This window comes from Thamnophis elegans, chromosome 7 (assembly GCF_009769535.1).
Source record: "Thamnophis elegans isolate rThaEle1 chromosome 7, rThaEle1.pri, whole genome shotgun sequence".
NCBI lineage: Eukaryota > Metazoa > Chordata > Lepidosauria > Squamata > Colubridae > Thamnophis > Thamnophis elegans.
This window is the reverse complement of record NC_045547.1, coordinates 8,558,438-8,576,334: the sequence shown is the minus strand read 5'-3', so window position 1 is coordinate 8,576,334 and position 17,897 is coordinate 8,558,438. Positions and strand designations below refer to the sequence as shown.

Genomic DNA, 17,897 nt, shown 5'->3' with positions numbered 1-17,897 from the left:
TGGAAGCTTACCATTTAGAATAGAATAGAATAACAGAGTTGGAAGGGACCTTGGAGGTCTTCTAGTCCAACCCCCTGCTCAGGCAGAGAACCTTACACCACTTCAGACAAATGGTTATCCAACATCTTCTTAAAAACTTCCACTGTTGGAGCATTCACAACTTCTGGAGGCAAGTTGTTCCACTGATTAATTGTTCTAACTGTCAATTAGAAATTTCTCCTTAGTTCTCCTTAGTTCTAAGTTGCTTCTCTCCTTGATTAGTTTCCACCCATTGCTTCTTGTTCTACACTCGGGTGCCTTGGAGAATAGCTTGACTCCCTCTTCTTTGTGGCAACCCCTGAGATATTGGAACACTTCTATCATATCTCCCCTAATCCTTCTTTTCATTAAACTAGACATACCCAGTTCCTGCAACCGTTCTTCATATGTTTTAGCCTCCAGTCCCCTAATCATCTTTGTTGCTCTTCTCTGCACTCTTTCCGGAGTCTCAACATCTTTTTTACATCGTGGCGACCAAAACTGGATGCAGTATTCCGAGTGTGGCCTTACCAAGGCATTATAAAGTGGTATTAACACTTCACGTGATCTTGATTCTATCCCTCTGTTTATGCCACCTAGAACTGTGTTGGCTTAGAACTGTGTAGGATAGGGGTGTCCAACCTTAGCAACTTGTGGACTTCAACTCCCAGAATTCCATCTACTTGGACTCCAGAAGATAAAACCGATACTGCAGTCAACTTCCATTATAATATCCATATGTAACTGGGCAATGTTGGGCAGCTAAAGACAATCTCAAGAGCAGAAATCCAGGAACCTTTAGATCACTGGTCACCAACTGGTGGTCCATGAGAAAATTTTGTGGTCTGCAGAAAAATTCTTTGCATTTGTTTATATTGTACTAAATACTATTTATCTTTTTTTTAAAATCATGTTGGTGGTCCATGGGAATTAAAATTATGAATTTAGTGGTCCCTGAGGTCCAAAAAGTTGCCAACACCTTCTTTAGATCATCATTTCTCAATTTTAGCAGCTTTAAAATGTGTGGACATCAGCTCCCAGAATTCCGCAGCCAGCATGCTGAGAAACACTGTTTTACCAATAAAGGAGAATGCTTGTAGCTCAGGGTTGAAATGAGTGGTCCTCGGTGCTCTCCGAACTTGGTTGTTTCCTTGTAGACATTTCACGCTAGCCCTGATGATGTTACCTAGTTTGAGTAATGAAATGTCTGCAAGAAAACAACCAAGCTCAGAGAGCACCAAGGACCCCTCAAACACTGCTTTAGATGAGAAAACAGAGGCAGAAGTAACTCCTCATACAGCTCTGGATTAGTTTTAGTATCCACAGACTATCCTATAAAAAGAACATATCTGGATCTTGGTTCTACCACCAGTTTTGGGTTGAGAATTTGCCTGATTCTGCTCCGGAAAGCTTACAAATGCCTCTTACCAGTGGTGGGATTCAACGGTGTAACAACTGGTTCGCAGAGCATGTGCTTTGCTCACACTGGGCTTCAAACAAAGGAAATATAGGACAGACTAGTGCAGGGGCAAATGGACAGGACCGACTGATCACCGGAAATACTGGTTTGCGCAAACTGGTTGAATCCCGTCCCTGCCTCTTACCATAATATCTACCGTGGTTGTTTTACCGTATCTCCTTCCTCTTTTCTATCAGGAAACTTCTCAAAGATTGTTGCGATCCGAGCCATCTCTTTGCAATGACGAAACAAAATTCGCCGGTGGGAAAGAGCATCTGGTACGATGGCGAATTTCTGTACTACTTCACAATTGACAACGAAACCTTCTCACTGTTTCCAAAGGTTAGTGACCTTAGATGTACTCTTGTTGTAGAAGGCTAGTTTGCTTTTCCCAATATATTCTGTGAACATATAATGATAGTTTGCTGAACACATCACCATTGTCAGGATTGCACATCATGCCTTATTTAAATTGCTGAGTATTAAGATTACATTACATTACATTACATTACATTACATTACATTACATTACATTACATTACATTACATTACATTACATTACATTACATTACATTACATTAAATAGAGTTGGAAGGTCATCTTGTAGGTCATCTAGTCCAACCCTCCATCCAAGCAGGAGACCCTACACCATTCCTGACAGATGGCAGTCCAGTCCCTTCTTGAAAGCCTCCAATGATGAAGCTCGCATAACTTCCGAAGGCAACTTCTGTTCCATGGGTCGATTGTTCTCAGTATCAGAAAATGTCTCCTTATTTCTAGGTTGAATGGCTCCTTGATCAGCTTCCATCCATTATTCCTCGTCTAGCCTTTAGGTGCCTTGGAAAATAGCTTGACCCATTCCTTTCTGTGGCAGAGTAATTATGAGTAAATCATAATTGGTATCACACTGTACTTAATAAATCATCCCCTTTGGATATTGTAGCTGCCGCCTCACTGGAGGCTTTTAAGAAGAGATTGGATAACCATTTGTCTGTAGTGGTGTAGGTTTTCCTGCCTGAGCAGGGGGTTGGACTAGAAGACCTCTAAGGTCCCTTCCAACTCTGTTATTCTATTCTATGGAAAAGGAGTTTGAGAACCCCAAGCCCCATGTTTTAAAGTTAACAGAACCAAAAAAAAATGCAAAAGGAAAGTTGATTGGACAGAATAAAAGTAACCCCCCCTTTGCATAGAGATTAAGTTACATGCGGTCAAACATGTTACATATTTGCATCCCATAATATCACACATGTTCATTAAAATGAGGTTTCGCATCAGAAGGGTGCCTACATTGTAAGGAAAAAGGTTGTTTGGAGTTGACAAAAGAGATAAACCAGATCCCAATTTATATTAAATTACTTTTTCTTAGATTCCAGCCTGTTTATCAATTTAGGAATGCTAACAGCTAGTAAATCTGAACATCATTTTAAAAGAGAGAAAATAAATCAAATTTGTGTGTGTGTGTGTGTGTGTGTGTGTTCCAGCATAACTCTGGAACGCCTCCAGCAATTTCAACCAAACTTGGTACACAGATGACTTACTCTCTGGAGAAAAATGTAAGACACCCTTAACACCCCTCGGGGGGTGTTTTATTAAGATATAGCCTGTTGTGCCTTAAAATGTCTTCTACTGTACTGCCTTAAAATGGCTTCTATTGTACAGTGCTGTGGAGTTGCCTTGGTAATGACTTCACAGTACTCCACATGGGGGCTCCCTCTGGTAAAGGAGAAAATCCATCATTAGAAATTATGTTTCGTCCGGACATTTTCCTCCTATAAATAAATACACGGGCAATGTCGGAACTCCTAAGGAAGAGCTTCTTAACTCTCTTCCTCTCAACCAACTATCTAAATTTTACTGTTTTGTGCTCCTCTGGAATTCAGCCCTTCACCCCTGGGAATCCAGAGTACATTTCACCACACCGAAATTAGTAAATAAATACAGGGCTGAATAAATCAATGTCACTCATGTCCGGGGTGCCTGTTGTGGCCAGAGCACTCTGCCAGTGAAAACGGGCTTCTGAGCTCCGTTTTTGGCTGTGACAGCCTCCTGCAATCCTCTACCAGTGAAAATATGCAGCTCTCCCAAGCTCCATTTTCACGGGCAGAGGCACCACAGGCCGATCCTTTACTGTTTCCAGGGTGGCCCTGTGGGCCAGATCTAAGCACCCCATGGGCCATATCTGGCCCCCTGGGCCTTGAGTTTGCCACCCCTGCCATAAATGTTTGGTAGAATAAAAGTTACCAAAGCATGAAAACATTAAGTGTAAGTAAGTGGACAAGGGACCATTTAATGAATACAAAGAGATGGAAGAATGGCGGTCTTCTCTATGTAGCAAACATGCACATAAAGAAAGCACACAAACACACACACATTCTGTTCTACCCTCCATCTTTTCTTCCCAATATGTTACTGACCACATCGTTCTGCCCCATTCAGCTGACTATGTAGGGTTAATCATCCACAGCAGTAGGACATTATGAAGGACTCTGCCAAGTAGTGATTAATAGTGAGTGATTCATGACTGTTCTCACAAAGTCAGTACAATACTGTTTCAGAATCCCGAGTGCTGTTGTGATTATTTTCCGTAAGTACTGGAAGAGGGGAATATCCGGGTTGTGTGAGAAGGTTTCATGGGACCATGAGAAATTGCTAGTCTCAGTTTAGAGAAGACTAAAATTTTGTCAGTCCCACGGTGTAGGCCAAACCAAGAAATCTATTACAACAGAAGGCTAAAATTTGTTAATATTGACTATAGTATTTAGCACTAGCACTTAGAGAATTATACAGCACTTTATAGTGCAGTGGTAGTCAACCTGGGCCCTACCGCCCACTAGTGGGTGTTCCAGCTTTCAGGGTGGGCAGTAGGGTTTTTGTCCAATACTGAAGCACTTCCCTTTTTAAAAATTTAATTGACTTTAAAAAAAATTCATAGCATTATTTAAAAACATTAGGTTTTCATAAAATCGCCACTGGAACCGGTGGGCGGTTAGAAAATTTTACTACTAACAGAGATACAAAAGTGGGCAATAGGTATAAAAAGTTTGACTACCCCTGTTATAGTGTGCTATAACCAGAGGTGGGTTACTGCTGGTTCAGCCCAGTTCGGCCGAACTGGTAGTGGAATTCAGGCCTGGGTCGCAGAACCGGCAGCAATCCAGGCCTGACATGCCCCCGAACCGGTTCCCTAGCAACCACTGATGTCGCCCTCATGTTAGATTTTAGTGACTGCGCGTGCACAGTTCACTTGTAAATTGTTCTGTGCATGCATGCAGAACAATTTCCATTGAACAGCGTGCGTGTATTGCGCGCGGGTTGCAAATCGGCAGCAACCCACCCCTGGTTATAACCCTCTCTAATGGTTTACAGAGTGGCTTTCAAATGGAATTTGAAAGCCATGGAATTTGCAGTGGCTTTCAAATGGAATTTATTATATTCCTAGTTCTCTTACTTCATTTTCTAAAATGAAAAAGTCGATTAAGGCTGTTGAAACAAGCTGCTGACAAATAAACACCCATCCACACACCATCCTATTCTAAGTAGGTATTTGGGGGAAAGATAAGTATTGCTTTCCAAAACTGGTCCAGAGTTTCTTTTCTAAAAACAACTCCTATTTTAAAAGTTTCAAATGATGTACCATCTTTTTTTGAGCATAAGACACACCTTTTTCCCCTCAAAAAAGAGGGTGAAAATCTGGGTGCGTCTTGTACACTGAATACAGCGTTTTTGGATTCCCAAAACCCCCTTTGCAAAAATGGCTGTGTATAGCCTTTAGGAGGCTTCCAGAGTGCTCCTGGGGGCTGGGAAGGGCAAAAATGAGCGAAAAATGGGCCAATTTATGCTCATTTTTGCCCCACAGCCCCCAGGAGCACTCTACAAGCCTCCTAAAGGCTATGCATGCCCTTTTTTTTTGACAAAAATGGGCCCATTTTCACGAAAAATGGGTCATTTTTTGCGGGGTCTGCAGAGTGCAAAAACTTTTTTTAAAATTTGCCTCTTCAAAATCTTGGTGCCTCTTATACTCCCAGTGGGTCTTATACTCCGAAAAATACGGTAGTACTGATGCAGATGGACCCAAGGGTCCTAATTTGATTTCAAACCTTAAGTAGATTGACCCTTATTTGCTTCTATCTCTGTTGCAATATTAGGAAAGTATTGAAATTCTTGTCAAATGTATTTGTATGTTTACTGACCTATGTACCACAATATTTTGTAGCGCAAGGCACATGAAAAGTTCCCAAAACTAGCAGATGGTGTAAGATACGTTAGCCCTAACTTTATATGGAATATATGTTATAGTATAACGTCTTCTTTTTGTATCCTGTTTTGATGTATTGTACCTTGATGTATGTATAAAGGAAGTTGTAATTGCAAAACCTATAAAAACTTTGGGCGTTGCCCGGAGTTCGGACTTTGTCAAGTTATTACTCTGAACCATTGCTAGCAATAAACCTGTGTTCTCCACTCTCGTGGTCCTGTCTCCTGACTTTGGGAAGCGGGTTTTTCCGCATCAGTACATTTTTCAAATAACCATAGGTTTATTGACCCTAATCCTTGGTATACCGTATTTTTCGGCATATAAGACACCAAGATTTTGAAGAGGCAGATTTTTTAAAAAAGTAGGTAGGTAGATAGAGGGATAGAGAGGGAGAGAAAGAGAGAGAAATACAATAGGTAGGTAGGGAGAGAGAGAGAAATACAGTAGGTAGGTAGGGAGATAAAGGGATATATGTATAGAGAGAAACAGAGAGAGAGAGAGAGAGAAATACAGTAGGTAGGTAGGTAGGGAGAGAGTGTGTAGATAGGGAGGGAGGTAGAGGGATAGAGAGAGAGAAATATATAGAGAGAGAAATACAGTAGATAGGGAGAGAGAAACAGTAGGTAGGTTGGTAGTAGAAGGATAGAGAGAGAAAAATAGAGAGAGAGAGAAATACAGTAGATAGGTAGAGGGAGAGAGAGAGTAGGTAGGTATATAGATAGATAGAGTAGGGAGAGAGAAATACAGTGGGTAGGTAGGGAGAGAGAAAGAGAGTAGGTAGGTATATAGGCAGAGGGAGAGAGAGGGAGGGAGGGCGAGAGAGAGAGAAATACAGTAGATAGATAGGGAGAGAGAGTAGGTAGGTAGGTAGGTAGATGTTTCCAGGTGTATTTATCCATGTGCTGGAGAAGGAAATAGCTGACAATCTGTAGCACTTAAAACTTTGTTTCTGCTGGGACAGCACTTGATCAATGTAATTCTCATCAACCACTCTTGGTTAAGCAGCTTTCTGAAAAAGGAAAAAACATTTTTGCACTCTGCAAACCTCCCCCAAACGGTCCATTTTTTGCAAAAATGGGCCTGTTTTTTTCAAAAGAAAGGCATGAATAGCCGGGGGGGGGGGCTTGCAGAGTGCTCCTGGGATGGGGGCAAAAACGACCCATTTTTTGTCAAAAAAATTGCATACATAGCCTTATGGAGGCTTATAAAGTGCTGCTGGGGACTGCGGGGCAAAAAAACGGCCTGTTTTTTGCTCATTTCTGCCCTCCCCAACCCCCAGGAGCTGTCTGAAAACCTCCATAAGGCTATGCATGGGCATTTTGGTGAAGGGGTGGGGCTTCAGGAGGCAAAAAATGCTGTATTCAGTGTATAAGACGCACCCAGATTTTCAGCCTCTTTTTAGAGGAAAAAAGGTACGTCTTATACTCCGAACAATACGGTATTTCTTCCTGGATAAAGAGCCTTCTTGAAAAATTATTATTTTTTATTATTTGCCATTGCTGTCGAGCTGATTTTTGTCTGCTTTTAAGATAGAGGATCATTTCACTTGCTCCTAGCACAGCATTCCATCATGTCTCTATAGAGACCACCACAAAACTGAGTCATTGCCAACTTGATGGCACATAATCAGGCTTAATGTGTAAACTTAATCTAAACTTTTGAAGGGAGGACTTTGGGGAGACATTTCTTGTTTACAGTGCCAGGAGCAGCTTTCCAGCAGGAGAAATCATGACTTTCTCATGCTTTCAAAACTGAAATTGTGTCTGCATGATGAGGCTGAAAGCAGAGTCCTTCGCGGCTAAATCTATCCACCAGCAAAGCAGTGGTGGGTTCCGGATCCCGTTCCAACCGGTACGGTTGGAACGGGCCTGGCGTCGCTCACATGGACGCACGCGGCGCATGCATGCGTCATACTTGCCTGCGATGCCTCCGCAAACCTTCGGAGTCCTTCGGGATTATAGCAATAGCAATAGCAGTTAGACTTATATACCGCTTCATAGGGCTTTCAGCCCTCTCTAAGCGGTTTACAGAGTCAGCATATTGCCCCCAACAACAATCCGGGTCCTCATTTTACCCACCTCGGAAGGATGGAAGGCTGAGTCAACCCTGAGCCGGTGAGATCTGAACCACTTAACTGCTGAACTAGCAGTCAGCTGAAGTGGCCTGCAGTACTGCACCCTAACCACTGCGCCACCTCGGCTCTCGGGATTGCGCGGCATGTAAATTTTATTAATAAATAAATAAATAAATAAATAAACCTCTGCGATGCTCCAGCTGCTCGGCGGAGCATTGCGCAGAAGCTGTACAAGCCATGCACGTGTGCAGAAGCGCCAAAGGCTTAAAGGACAGGTAAAGAGCTCAGGTGGGCCCTCCGGAGCACCTTACCAAAACAGTACCCGGTGCTCCAGGCAGGCTCCAGTACACCGTACTGGGGCGTACCGCCTGCAACCCACCACTGCAGCAAAGGGTCCCGCATGGAGTTCTTACAAAGACATACAAGAACCAATATCCATCCTTAACATGTCCCCAGTGATAACAGGTAGTCCTCCACTTAACAACAGTTCATTGAGTGATCATTGGGAGTTACAGCGTCACTGAAAAAAGTGACTTATGGCCATTTTTCACACAATCATTGCAACCTCACACGAACAAGGTTTGGGTGGCAACTGGTTCATATTTATGACGATTGCAGAATCCCCAGATCATCATGTGATCCTCTTTTGCGACCTTCTGATAAGCAGAGTCAATGGGGGAAGCGGGATTCACTTAACAACCAGGTTCTGAACTCTAACCACTGCGATAATTTACTTGACCACTGTGACGGGAAAATGGGGCAAAAGTCACTTAACAAATGTCTCACTTGGCAACATAAATTTTGGGCTCAATTATGGCCATAAGTCGAGGACTACCTGTACTGTCTATTGCAGCCCCCTCATATTTTTTTAACGCTGTCTTAACACTACTACAACTTCTTCCCTTCCTCCTCGTCTGCTTCTGCTTCTTCTGCTTCTCCTCCACCCCCCTCTCTCTCCTCAAGGCAATAATAAACCACTCCTTTATTTCTTTTTAACCAAGAAAGCCAGTTGGATTGAAAATATAAAATGATAGACGATATATTGCTGGATGACTGCCCCTCTGAAAGCATGCCACATATTGCTAGAGACAACTATGGATCTTTCAGAGAATTAATGGTGTTTACGATGTGGCTAGACTGAATGGGATGATGTCTAATTGGTGATGTTACCAGGCAGGGGGGGAAAAATCTGAAGCTACAAAAAATTACAGTATGAACAAGAAATGTAAGAAGCATGAAGAGAGGAAAGCTGAACAAAATGAAAGATGAAATGATTATCAATTGGCACCTAAGAATCAGCAACATCTTGATAGTATTCAAACAATCAATCACTCAATCAATTATGTGATGCCAGAAAATAGATAAATTCAGTTAACTTAATTAAATGTAGGTAGTCCTCAACTTACTAACCCTAACCAACTTACTAACTTACTAACCAACCTAACCAACTTACTCAACTTACTAATCCTAACCCTAAATCACAATTGAGCCCAAATCCTTCTTGCCACAGTTGTTAAGTAAATCGCTGAGGTTGTTCATTAGTAACACGGTTGTAAAGTGAATCGGGCTTCCCATTACCGTATTTTTCGGAGTATAAGACGCACCCTTTCCCCCCAAAAAGGAGGGTGAAAATCTGGGTGCGTCTTATACTCCGAATACAGCATTTTTTGCCTCCCAAAACCCCGCCTCCTTTGCAAAAATGGATGGGCAGAGGGTTTGGGAGGTCTGCAAAGTGCAAAAAACTTTTTTTTTTTAGTTTACCTCTTCAAAATCTTGGTGTGTCTTATACATCGAAAAATACAGTAACTTTGCTGGTCAGAAGTTTGCAAAAGGTGATCACATGACACACACACACACACACGAACACACACACACGGGACACTACAATTGTCATGAAAATGATCCAGTTGCCAGTTGTCTAAATTTTGGCCATGGGGATGCTGCAAGGGTGAAAGTGCCATTCTAACTTTGAACAGTCATTAAATGAATGGTTATAAGTCAAGGACTACCTCTATTTAGTTGTAATATGGCCGTGGCATAGTACAGGACTTGTACTTTTTCCACTGTTTCTCAAACTTAGCCATTTTAAGACATGTGGACTTCTTCTCCCAGAATTCCCCAGCCAGCTGATTTCTAATCATTGTTTTAAAATGTATGCCTTTTATTATACAAGAAATCTAAGCATCTAAAGGGATGCGGTGGCTTGGTGGCTAAGATGCTGACCTTGTCAGTCAGAAAGATTGGCAGTTCAGCGGTTCAAATCCCTAGTGCCGCATAATGGAGTGAGCTCCCGTTACTTGTTCCAGATTCTGCCAACCTAGCAGTTCGAAAGCATGCCAAAATTCAAGTAGAAAAATAGGAACCACCTTTGGTGGGAAGGTAACAGCGTTCTGTGCACCTTCGGCGTTTATTCATGCCGGCCACATGACCACGGAGACGTCTTCGGACAACACTGGCTCTTCGGCTTTGAAACGGAGATGAGCACCGCCCCCTAGAGTCAGGAACGACTAGCATATACATATATGTGAGGGGAACCTTTACCTAAGCATCTAAGAAGAAAGGATTTTGAATTCCTGCACTTGTGCCCTCTTATAAATTAATCCTATGAGGAAAATGGCTTTATTCCAAGCCAAGGCAGATTTGAAGGGTTATTGTTTGCATTAGAAAAACAGAAAAAAAATCTCATATGTTTCCTATCTATTAAGCAAACACAAAGGGCATTATCCTTCCCCAATATATTAGATAATTCAGAAAGCATTTCCCCGGGCTTCTTCTTGAAACAGAAAACAGATTTACAAAAAATGGCTCTGAAATCACCATGGATACCAATCTTAGTGCCCGCTAGGCCTCTTATCTCTTTTTTTTTTCTAAGTAAAATAAAATGATCAAATAAGTACAACAGTCCTGATTTGTTTTTATTTTTTACAAAGAGAAGCACCAGCCCTGATTTTATTGCAAAATTACATTATCTAACCAGGACAGCAACTCTCTCTGGGAGGTTTGCTGCAAATAATTTCTTTGATGTTATGGCAGGGAAATTTATAGACTCAACCTCCAAAAGGTAACAAAGATGGGACAACTCTATTTGTTTGCTTGCTTGTTAATTTAGATTTATATATGTTCTCCCGATTCTGGGCAACTAACAACAAATAACATAATAGCAGTGACAACATAACACAGACAGCCCTCGACTTGCAACATCAATTGAGCCTAAAATTGATGTTGCGAAGTGAGGCACTTGTTAAGTGAAATTTGCCCCATTCTACGACCATTTTTTTTAATACAGTAGTTAAATGAATCACTGCAAGCTGGAAACATAGTTGTCTGTTGTGGCCCAGCAGGAGCCGTTGGAGCTGCCACCAGACTCCGACAGCGAGGGGCCCTATGAGTCAGCTCTGGAGGATGTGGAGGACCCTGGACAGGGTTCCTACTCCGAGCAGGGCGCAGAGAGGCTGGTTGGCCACCAGGAGGCACCTGACCCTTGGACCAGTGGGGAGGAGACAAGGGAGAGTGAGCCGGAAGCCAGTAGTGAGTTGTTCCTGGATGCACGCCATCGAAGAGATAATAGGTGTCAGGAACAATTACGCAATTACAGGAGGTGATTGCACTCAGCTGGTGGTCATTAGGCTCCTCTCCACACTATAAAAAGGTACTTGTGCACATGCCCCTCTTTGCAGAAGTCAACACAGAATTGAATGTCGGAGAACTTTGTATGAGCTTGGCAGGCTGGATTGCTGCCAAGCCTTATCTGTGTTTATTGCTGCCCAAGCCTGTCTGTGCTGGGTTGCTGCCAAGGACCTGTCTGTCTGTTAATTAAATGCGGTAATTTATCTCTGGCTCGGAGTGTGCTTTGGTGTGGAATGAGGGGGGTCAGAACAGTTGTCTATGGAGATTCTTGGCCATCCAGGTCATGGTTGTCCCCAAGGTGCTTTTTCAAGAGGCAACTGGACTTTCCTGTTTTTTTCCTTTGAAGACATTTTTACTTGAGAAGCGAAAAATCTTCAAAGAAAAAACCAGAGTGTCCAGTTGCCTCTTCAAAAAAGCACCTTTAGAAAGACGGTTGTTAAGTGAATCTGGCTTTCCCATTGATTTTTCTTCTCAGAAGGTTGCAAAAGGTGATCACATGACCCACCCACCCCAGGACACTGCAATTGCCATAAATATGAGTATGAACCAGTTGCCAAGCACCTGAATTTCGATCATGTGACCATGGAGATGCCACAACAGCCATAACTCTGAAAAATGATCTTGAGACACTTTTTCAGTGCCATTGCAACTTCTCACGGTCACTAAATGAACTGTTGCAACTCGAAGACGACTACTACTGATGATGATGATGATGATGATCCACTGGAATTTGTGCAAATATTAATATTAAAACAGCAACAAACTGGTGGGAACATAAGCCTGAAAAAGTCACCGAAAATCAGATGGTCAAGATCTTGTGGGATTTTCGCATACAAACGGACAAAATACTGGCTCATAATACACCAGACATCACACTGGTTGAGAAAAATAAGGTTACAATCATAGACATCGCAATATCAGGTGATAGCAGGATCGACGAGAAGGAATATGAAAAAATAGCAAAATACCAGGACTTAAAAATCGAAATTCAACGATTATGACACAAACCAGTAGTGGTAATTCCAGTGATGATCGGCACACTGGGTGCTATTCCAAAAGCACTGGAATTACATTTAAAACAGTTAAAAATTGACAAAATCGCCATCAGTCCAATGCAAAAAGCCGCACTGCTTGGATCTGCACGCATATTACGAAAATACGTTACGACGTCCTAGGTCCCTGGGTGGGGCCCGACTAGTAATCAATGCCAAATCCGGCGAAACAACTGGCCGCTGTGATACAATTCTGTTGTTGCGATGATGATGATGATGATGATGATGATGATGATAATAATAATAATAATTCCCCAGGAAAGCACTAATTTGATGTATTTGTGGGGCTTGTGTTATCCGAGGAGGATGAGCACCAGGCCAGATGTTCAGCTATTCAGGTCAAGTATGTCATAAAAATATCCCAATAAAAAACAAAGGGAAATCGCATGAGCAATTTGGAACGTGTATAGCCAACACAGCAATGCAATTGCACAACAAGCCTGTTTTGACCGAGGCTTCCTGAGAAAGCATAACTCACAAACTTAGACCCAAAAACCCTCGTTTTATTTAAACGACTCCTCCCCACGATAAACCTCTTGTCCTTGGTTTACTGCCGAAATTGGATGGTAGGTTTTGAGGCCGAATCCCTCAGGCAGCAGACTAAAAGCTGTGGACACCACTGTAAGGATAACCTGTGATAGCTCCAGATTCATACACAGCTCAGCAGGGAGGCGAAACTGGAAGGCTAAGAGAAAAGCTTACAGAGCTAAATTATTGAGCCAAATTATCTTTATACGAGCAAAGGGAGGAAAAGTCACGTAATGGGAGGTTTGGAAGCAATTTTTTTTTTTAAAGCAGGGCTGTAGGTGATTTAGTTCTTTCATAAGTATTTAATAGGGATGCAGACTTTTTAAAAAATGATTTGTTTGTATTTTACAAGCAGCTGTGATTTTTTTGGTGCGGGGAGCACGGTTGAGGGAAAGATATGTGCTCTGCATAGAAAAGGTTTTAGTTTAATCGATAGATCCCTTGTTAAGGGGCCTGGGAAATTACAAGATTATGCTGTATGGGTCACACCAGAGGTGGCATTCAGCCAGTTCTGGAGAACCGGTAGCGGAAATTTTGAGTAGTGCGTAGAACCGGCAAACATCACCTCTGGATGGCTCCGCCCCCATCTATTCACTGCTTCCCAAGTCCCAGCTGATCGGAGTCCCATCTGAATGTCTGGGTCTTCTTCTGTTGCTCTGCACAGGAGAACAGAGCTGGAAAGCAGGTTAGTGGAATGGGGATTTTACAGTAGCCTTCCCCTGCCACGCCCACCAAGCCATGCCATGCCCACAGAACCCGTAGTAAAAAAAATTGAACCTCACCACTGGATCACACAGAGCTAGAATTAAAGTATGAAATTGTGGGTTTTGGAAGAAGGTTTTTTTTTTGGAGGGGGGGGTAGTCTTTCAAAAAATGGCAGTGTTTTTCAAACTTGGCAACTTTAAGATGCTGGCTGGGGAATTCTGGGAGTTGAGGTCCCAAAATATCTTAAAAGTTGATAAGTTTTAAAAACACTGCATTAGGGCCATTGAATGAATGTAATTGAGGGAGAACAAAGAAAGCATTACTTTTGAAAGCACATCCTTTGTCCCTAGAATTCATTATCAAATGCAGTAATAGCCACTACATTGGGTGGCTTTAAAGGGAGATCAGATAAACTCATGGTGGACAGGTGTGTTGACAGCTATCAATCTTGAACATTTGATGTTGTTTCTGAGTTGGAGCAGCATGCTAGCAAGGACAATGTAGAAAACACCATCGTTTTTGTTACCGTAAAAAGGAACAGAGAGAGCAAATGATGGTTGACGTATCAGAGTCAAATATTTAGTGGTTTTTCTTCTATTTAAACATGATGGAATGGTGGAGAAAACAGCAGGGATCTGAAGTATTAACATCAGAAAAATAAATTTATGGCCCCAATTACACAGTGGATTAAAGATGTGATGGTATTTGAGACTCATAAACAAGTTGTTTACAGACAGATTATAAATGGATAATTATAATGAAATATGTTTGAACAAACTTGTGTAAAGATAGATAGATAGATAGATAGATAGATAGATAGATAGATGATAGATATATTGATTTATAGCTACATAGTATTGATTGTATTGGTTTTTTCCTCATTTTGGCTCCTTTTTTTAAAAAAATTCTTTTTAAATAAACAGTCAAGAATGGAGTGGTATTTCAGGGGTATCCTCATGGTAATTTTTCTGCCTTTCAGAACATTTTCTTTGGAATATGTCTTAGCTTTCTTCAAGGGATATGAGCTTTTCAACCTGAAAATATTTTATTTTGCATTTAAAATAGTTCCTTTATTTAAAATGAATAGTTCTATCCCCTGATTTACGGTAATCCCAATCTGAAAGGATATAAGAAACATAAAATATGAGTCTACCTTGTAAAATTGATCCATAAATGTGACAGAAATCTCCAATCATGTGTATGAGGAATTTGTGACGTCTGTATTTTTCTAAATTAATTGTTTGAGTTGAGCAAAACAGAACAGAATAATTGAGTTGGAAAGAACCTTGGAGATCTTCTAGTCCAACCCCTACTCAAGCAGGGGACCCTATACCATTCCAGATAGTTTTCTAATCTCTTCTTTAAAACCTCCAGTGATGGAGCATCTACAACTTCTTTTTTTAAAACATGTTTTATTTGCAGTTTTCTTTTCACACCATACATATTTTATGGACAGCGTATTGACTGGGTCAAGTCTTTTTTAAACAACGTTAAAAATGATAATACAAATAGGTACGTGTCATCCTAATCTTCCAACTTCAACAGCTCTTTTTATAATCCTTTATCATTTCCCCATTGATTCATTTAAATATACATAACATTTCTATACGCCTTGTATTTGTTATCCCCCTACTAGATACTATTATTTAATGTTTTACGAATTACTCATTTTTCCACCACAACTTCAATGTTCCAAATGTGTAGGATTACTAATAATGCCAAATATTAATAATATTTAATAAATCCCGGGTGTGTATCTCAAAATCCCCACCATTTCCAACCCTTAATATTTTAAATTCACAATATACTTGAACACCTACAGCTTCTGAAGGCAAGCAGGGCCTCTGATGAGGATTGCTTGGAACTGTGATTAGGAAACATCTGGAGGATTGCCAGTTGCCCACATCCACCACAAAAGAAGAATAGGCATGTCAAATCAATCTTCGCATTTGGCTATTCACCTTCTCGGTGGTTCCAGGTCCACTGTATTGGGTTGATATTTAAGTATAGTTTAACTCACTACATGTGGTTTTGCTGTTATGCCACAAGTTCAGTTGTTTTCCTGCTACTGGGAAAGAGGAAGGAAATCATGTAAAATGTGTGTATCCAGCTGCAAGTGTCACCTTTCCCATTGCCTCTAAAATGGGCATCCTGTGCAATCCATGAGGTCTATTTTCTGATCTTCAAAGGCTGCTTGTGGTTCAAATCCTACTCCGGTTGTGATTTTAGGAAAAGTTGATGTTCAGAAGCCCACAGACAACATAAGAATATAAGTGGTGCCCTGCTGCATCACCCTCGTCCCATCTTTATCTGAAATGTATAAGGTTTCCTGCCTAAGCAGGGGGTTTGTTGCCGGGCTGGGATGGGGAATGATTTTATATTACTAGCCGATAACCCAGCGTTGCCCGGGTATTTATTTATAGAAGGAAAATGTCCGGACCAAACGTAATTTCTAATTTTGGATTTTCCCCCTTACCCCCTTGTGGAGTACTGTGAAGCCATTACCATGGCAACTCCACTGCACTGTACAGTAGAAGTCATTTAAAGGCACAACAGGCTGCATCTTAACAGAATAAACACACACCGAGAGGTGTTAGGGGTGTCCTACCCCCTACAGTATTTTTTTCCAGAGAGTAAGTCATCTGTATACCAAGTTTGGTTGAAATTGCTCGAGGCCTTCCAGAGTTATGCTGGAACACACGCGCGGGCACAGAGAGAGAGAGAGGGAGGGAGAATTATAGATAGATAGATAGATAGATAGATAGATAGATAGATAGATAGATAGATAGATAGATAGATAGATAAGATAAGATATTCATTTGATTCTTTTTATTAGTTTTCTTGTTTTAAATGAGGTTTTACATTCTGTAAGCCGCCTTGAGTCGCCATGGGTGAATAGGTGGCAATATAAATAAATAAAATAAACAAACAGTTATTCTATTCTAGTCCAGCAGTCCACAACTGCACAAGGTCTCCCAAGAGGTAATCTTCAGAGGCCGTCCTATAGCCATTGAACCCAGGACTTCTTGAATTGAATTGGTCCAATCAACCACCGTTCATCTTGCGTTGATGAACTCCAAAATTTAACAGCTTTAAGTTAGATACAAAATCATGTCTCTTGAAGACCGAAAGTCTGTTGTCTGGCAATACTGTGCTCCCACCATCCTCCTTCCAAATCACCACATGCATCACTGCTTTTCGGGTGTGATGGTGTCCCCTGTTTTCTCTTTCCAGGTGATTCCATTCCAGCTGCCGTTGAAGAGGTGCTCTGTGGTGGGCAACGGAGGGATTCTGAAGAACAGCCGCTGTGGCAAGCAAATCGATCAAGCGGACTTCGTCATGAGGTAAGTCGCCATTTTGGCTACGCTTGCCTCTTCTCCCTTCCACTGTTTTTTCACAGTACAGGTAGTCCTCAACTTATAACCACTAATTTAGTTATCTTCGAAGTTATGACGGCACTGAAAAAGGTGACAAGACCATTTTTCACACTCATAACTGCTGCAGAATCCCCGTGGTCATGCGATTTACATTTGAATGCATGAAAACTGGCTCACATTTATGATGGTTGCAATGTCAGGGGAAGGATACTGTAAAATCTCCATTCCCTTCTCTCTCCAGGGGAAGGAGATTGCAAAATCCCCATTCCCTCCCCACTCCAGGGGAAGGATACTGTAAAATCCCCATTTCCTCCCCACTCCAAGGGAAGGATACTGCAAAATCCCCATTCCCTCCCCACTCCAGGGGAAGGATATTGCAAAATCCCCATTTCCTCCCCACTCCAGGGGAAGGATACTGCAAAATCCCCATTCCCTCCCCACTCCAGGGGAAGGATACTGCAAAATCCCCATTCCCTCCCCACTCCAGGGGAAGGATATTGCAAAATCCCCATTTCCTCCCCACTCCAGGGGAAGGATACTGCAAAATCCCCATTCCCTCCCCACTCCAGGGAAAGGATACTGCAAAAAACCCTCTCCTCCTGATCAGCTGGGACTTGGGAGGCAGAGAACAGATGGGGATGGGGTCAGTCAGAGATGGTATTTACCAATTCTCTGAACTATTCAAAATTTTCGCTACTGGTTCTCCAGAACGGGTCAGAACCTGCTGAATAGCACCTCTGCCAAGGACCCCTCAAATGTATGAATATATAATTATTATGTATGAAGTATAATTTATTATAAT

At 41.8% G+C, this 17,897-nt stretch overlaps 1 protein-coding gene across 1 annotated transcript in view; it reads left to right on the top strand.

Moving 5' to 3' along the window:
* Positions 1 to 17,897, top strand: part of ST8SIA1 (ST8 alpha-N-acetyl-neuraminide alpha-2,8-sialyltransferase 1) — a 49,155-nt gene that overhangs the window by 18,389 nt on the left and 12,869 nt on the right. The window contains exons 2-3 of the mRNA XM_032221498.1: positions 1,675 to 1,819; positions 16,953 to 17,062. Coding sequence (XP_032077389.1) covers positions 1,675 to 1,819; positions 16,953 to 17,062 — 255 coding nt within the window. The remainder of the gene's footprint in view (positions 1 to 1,674; positions 1,820 to 16,952; positions 17,063 to 17,897) is intronic.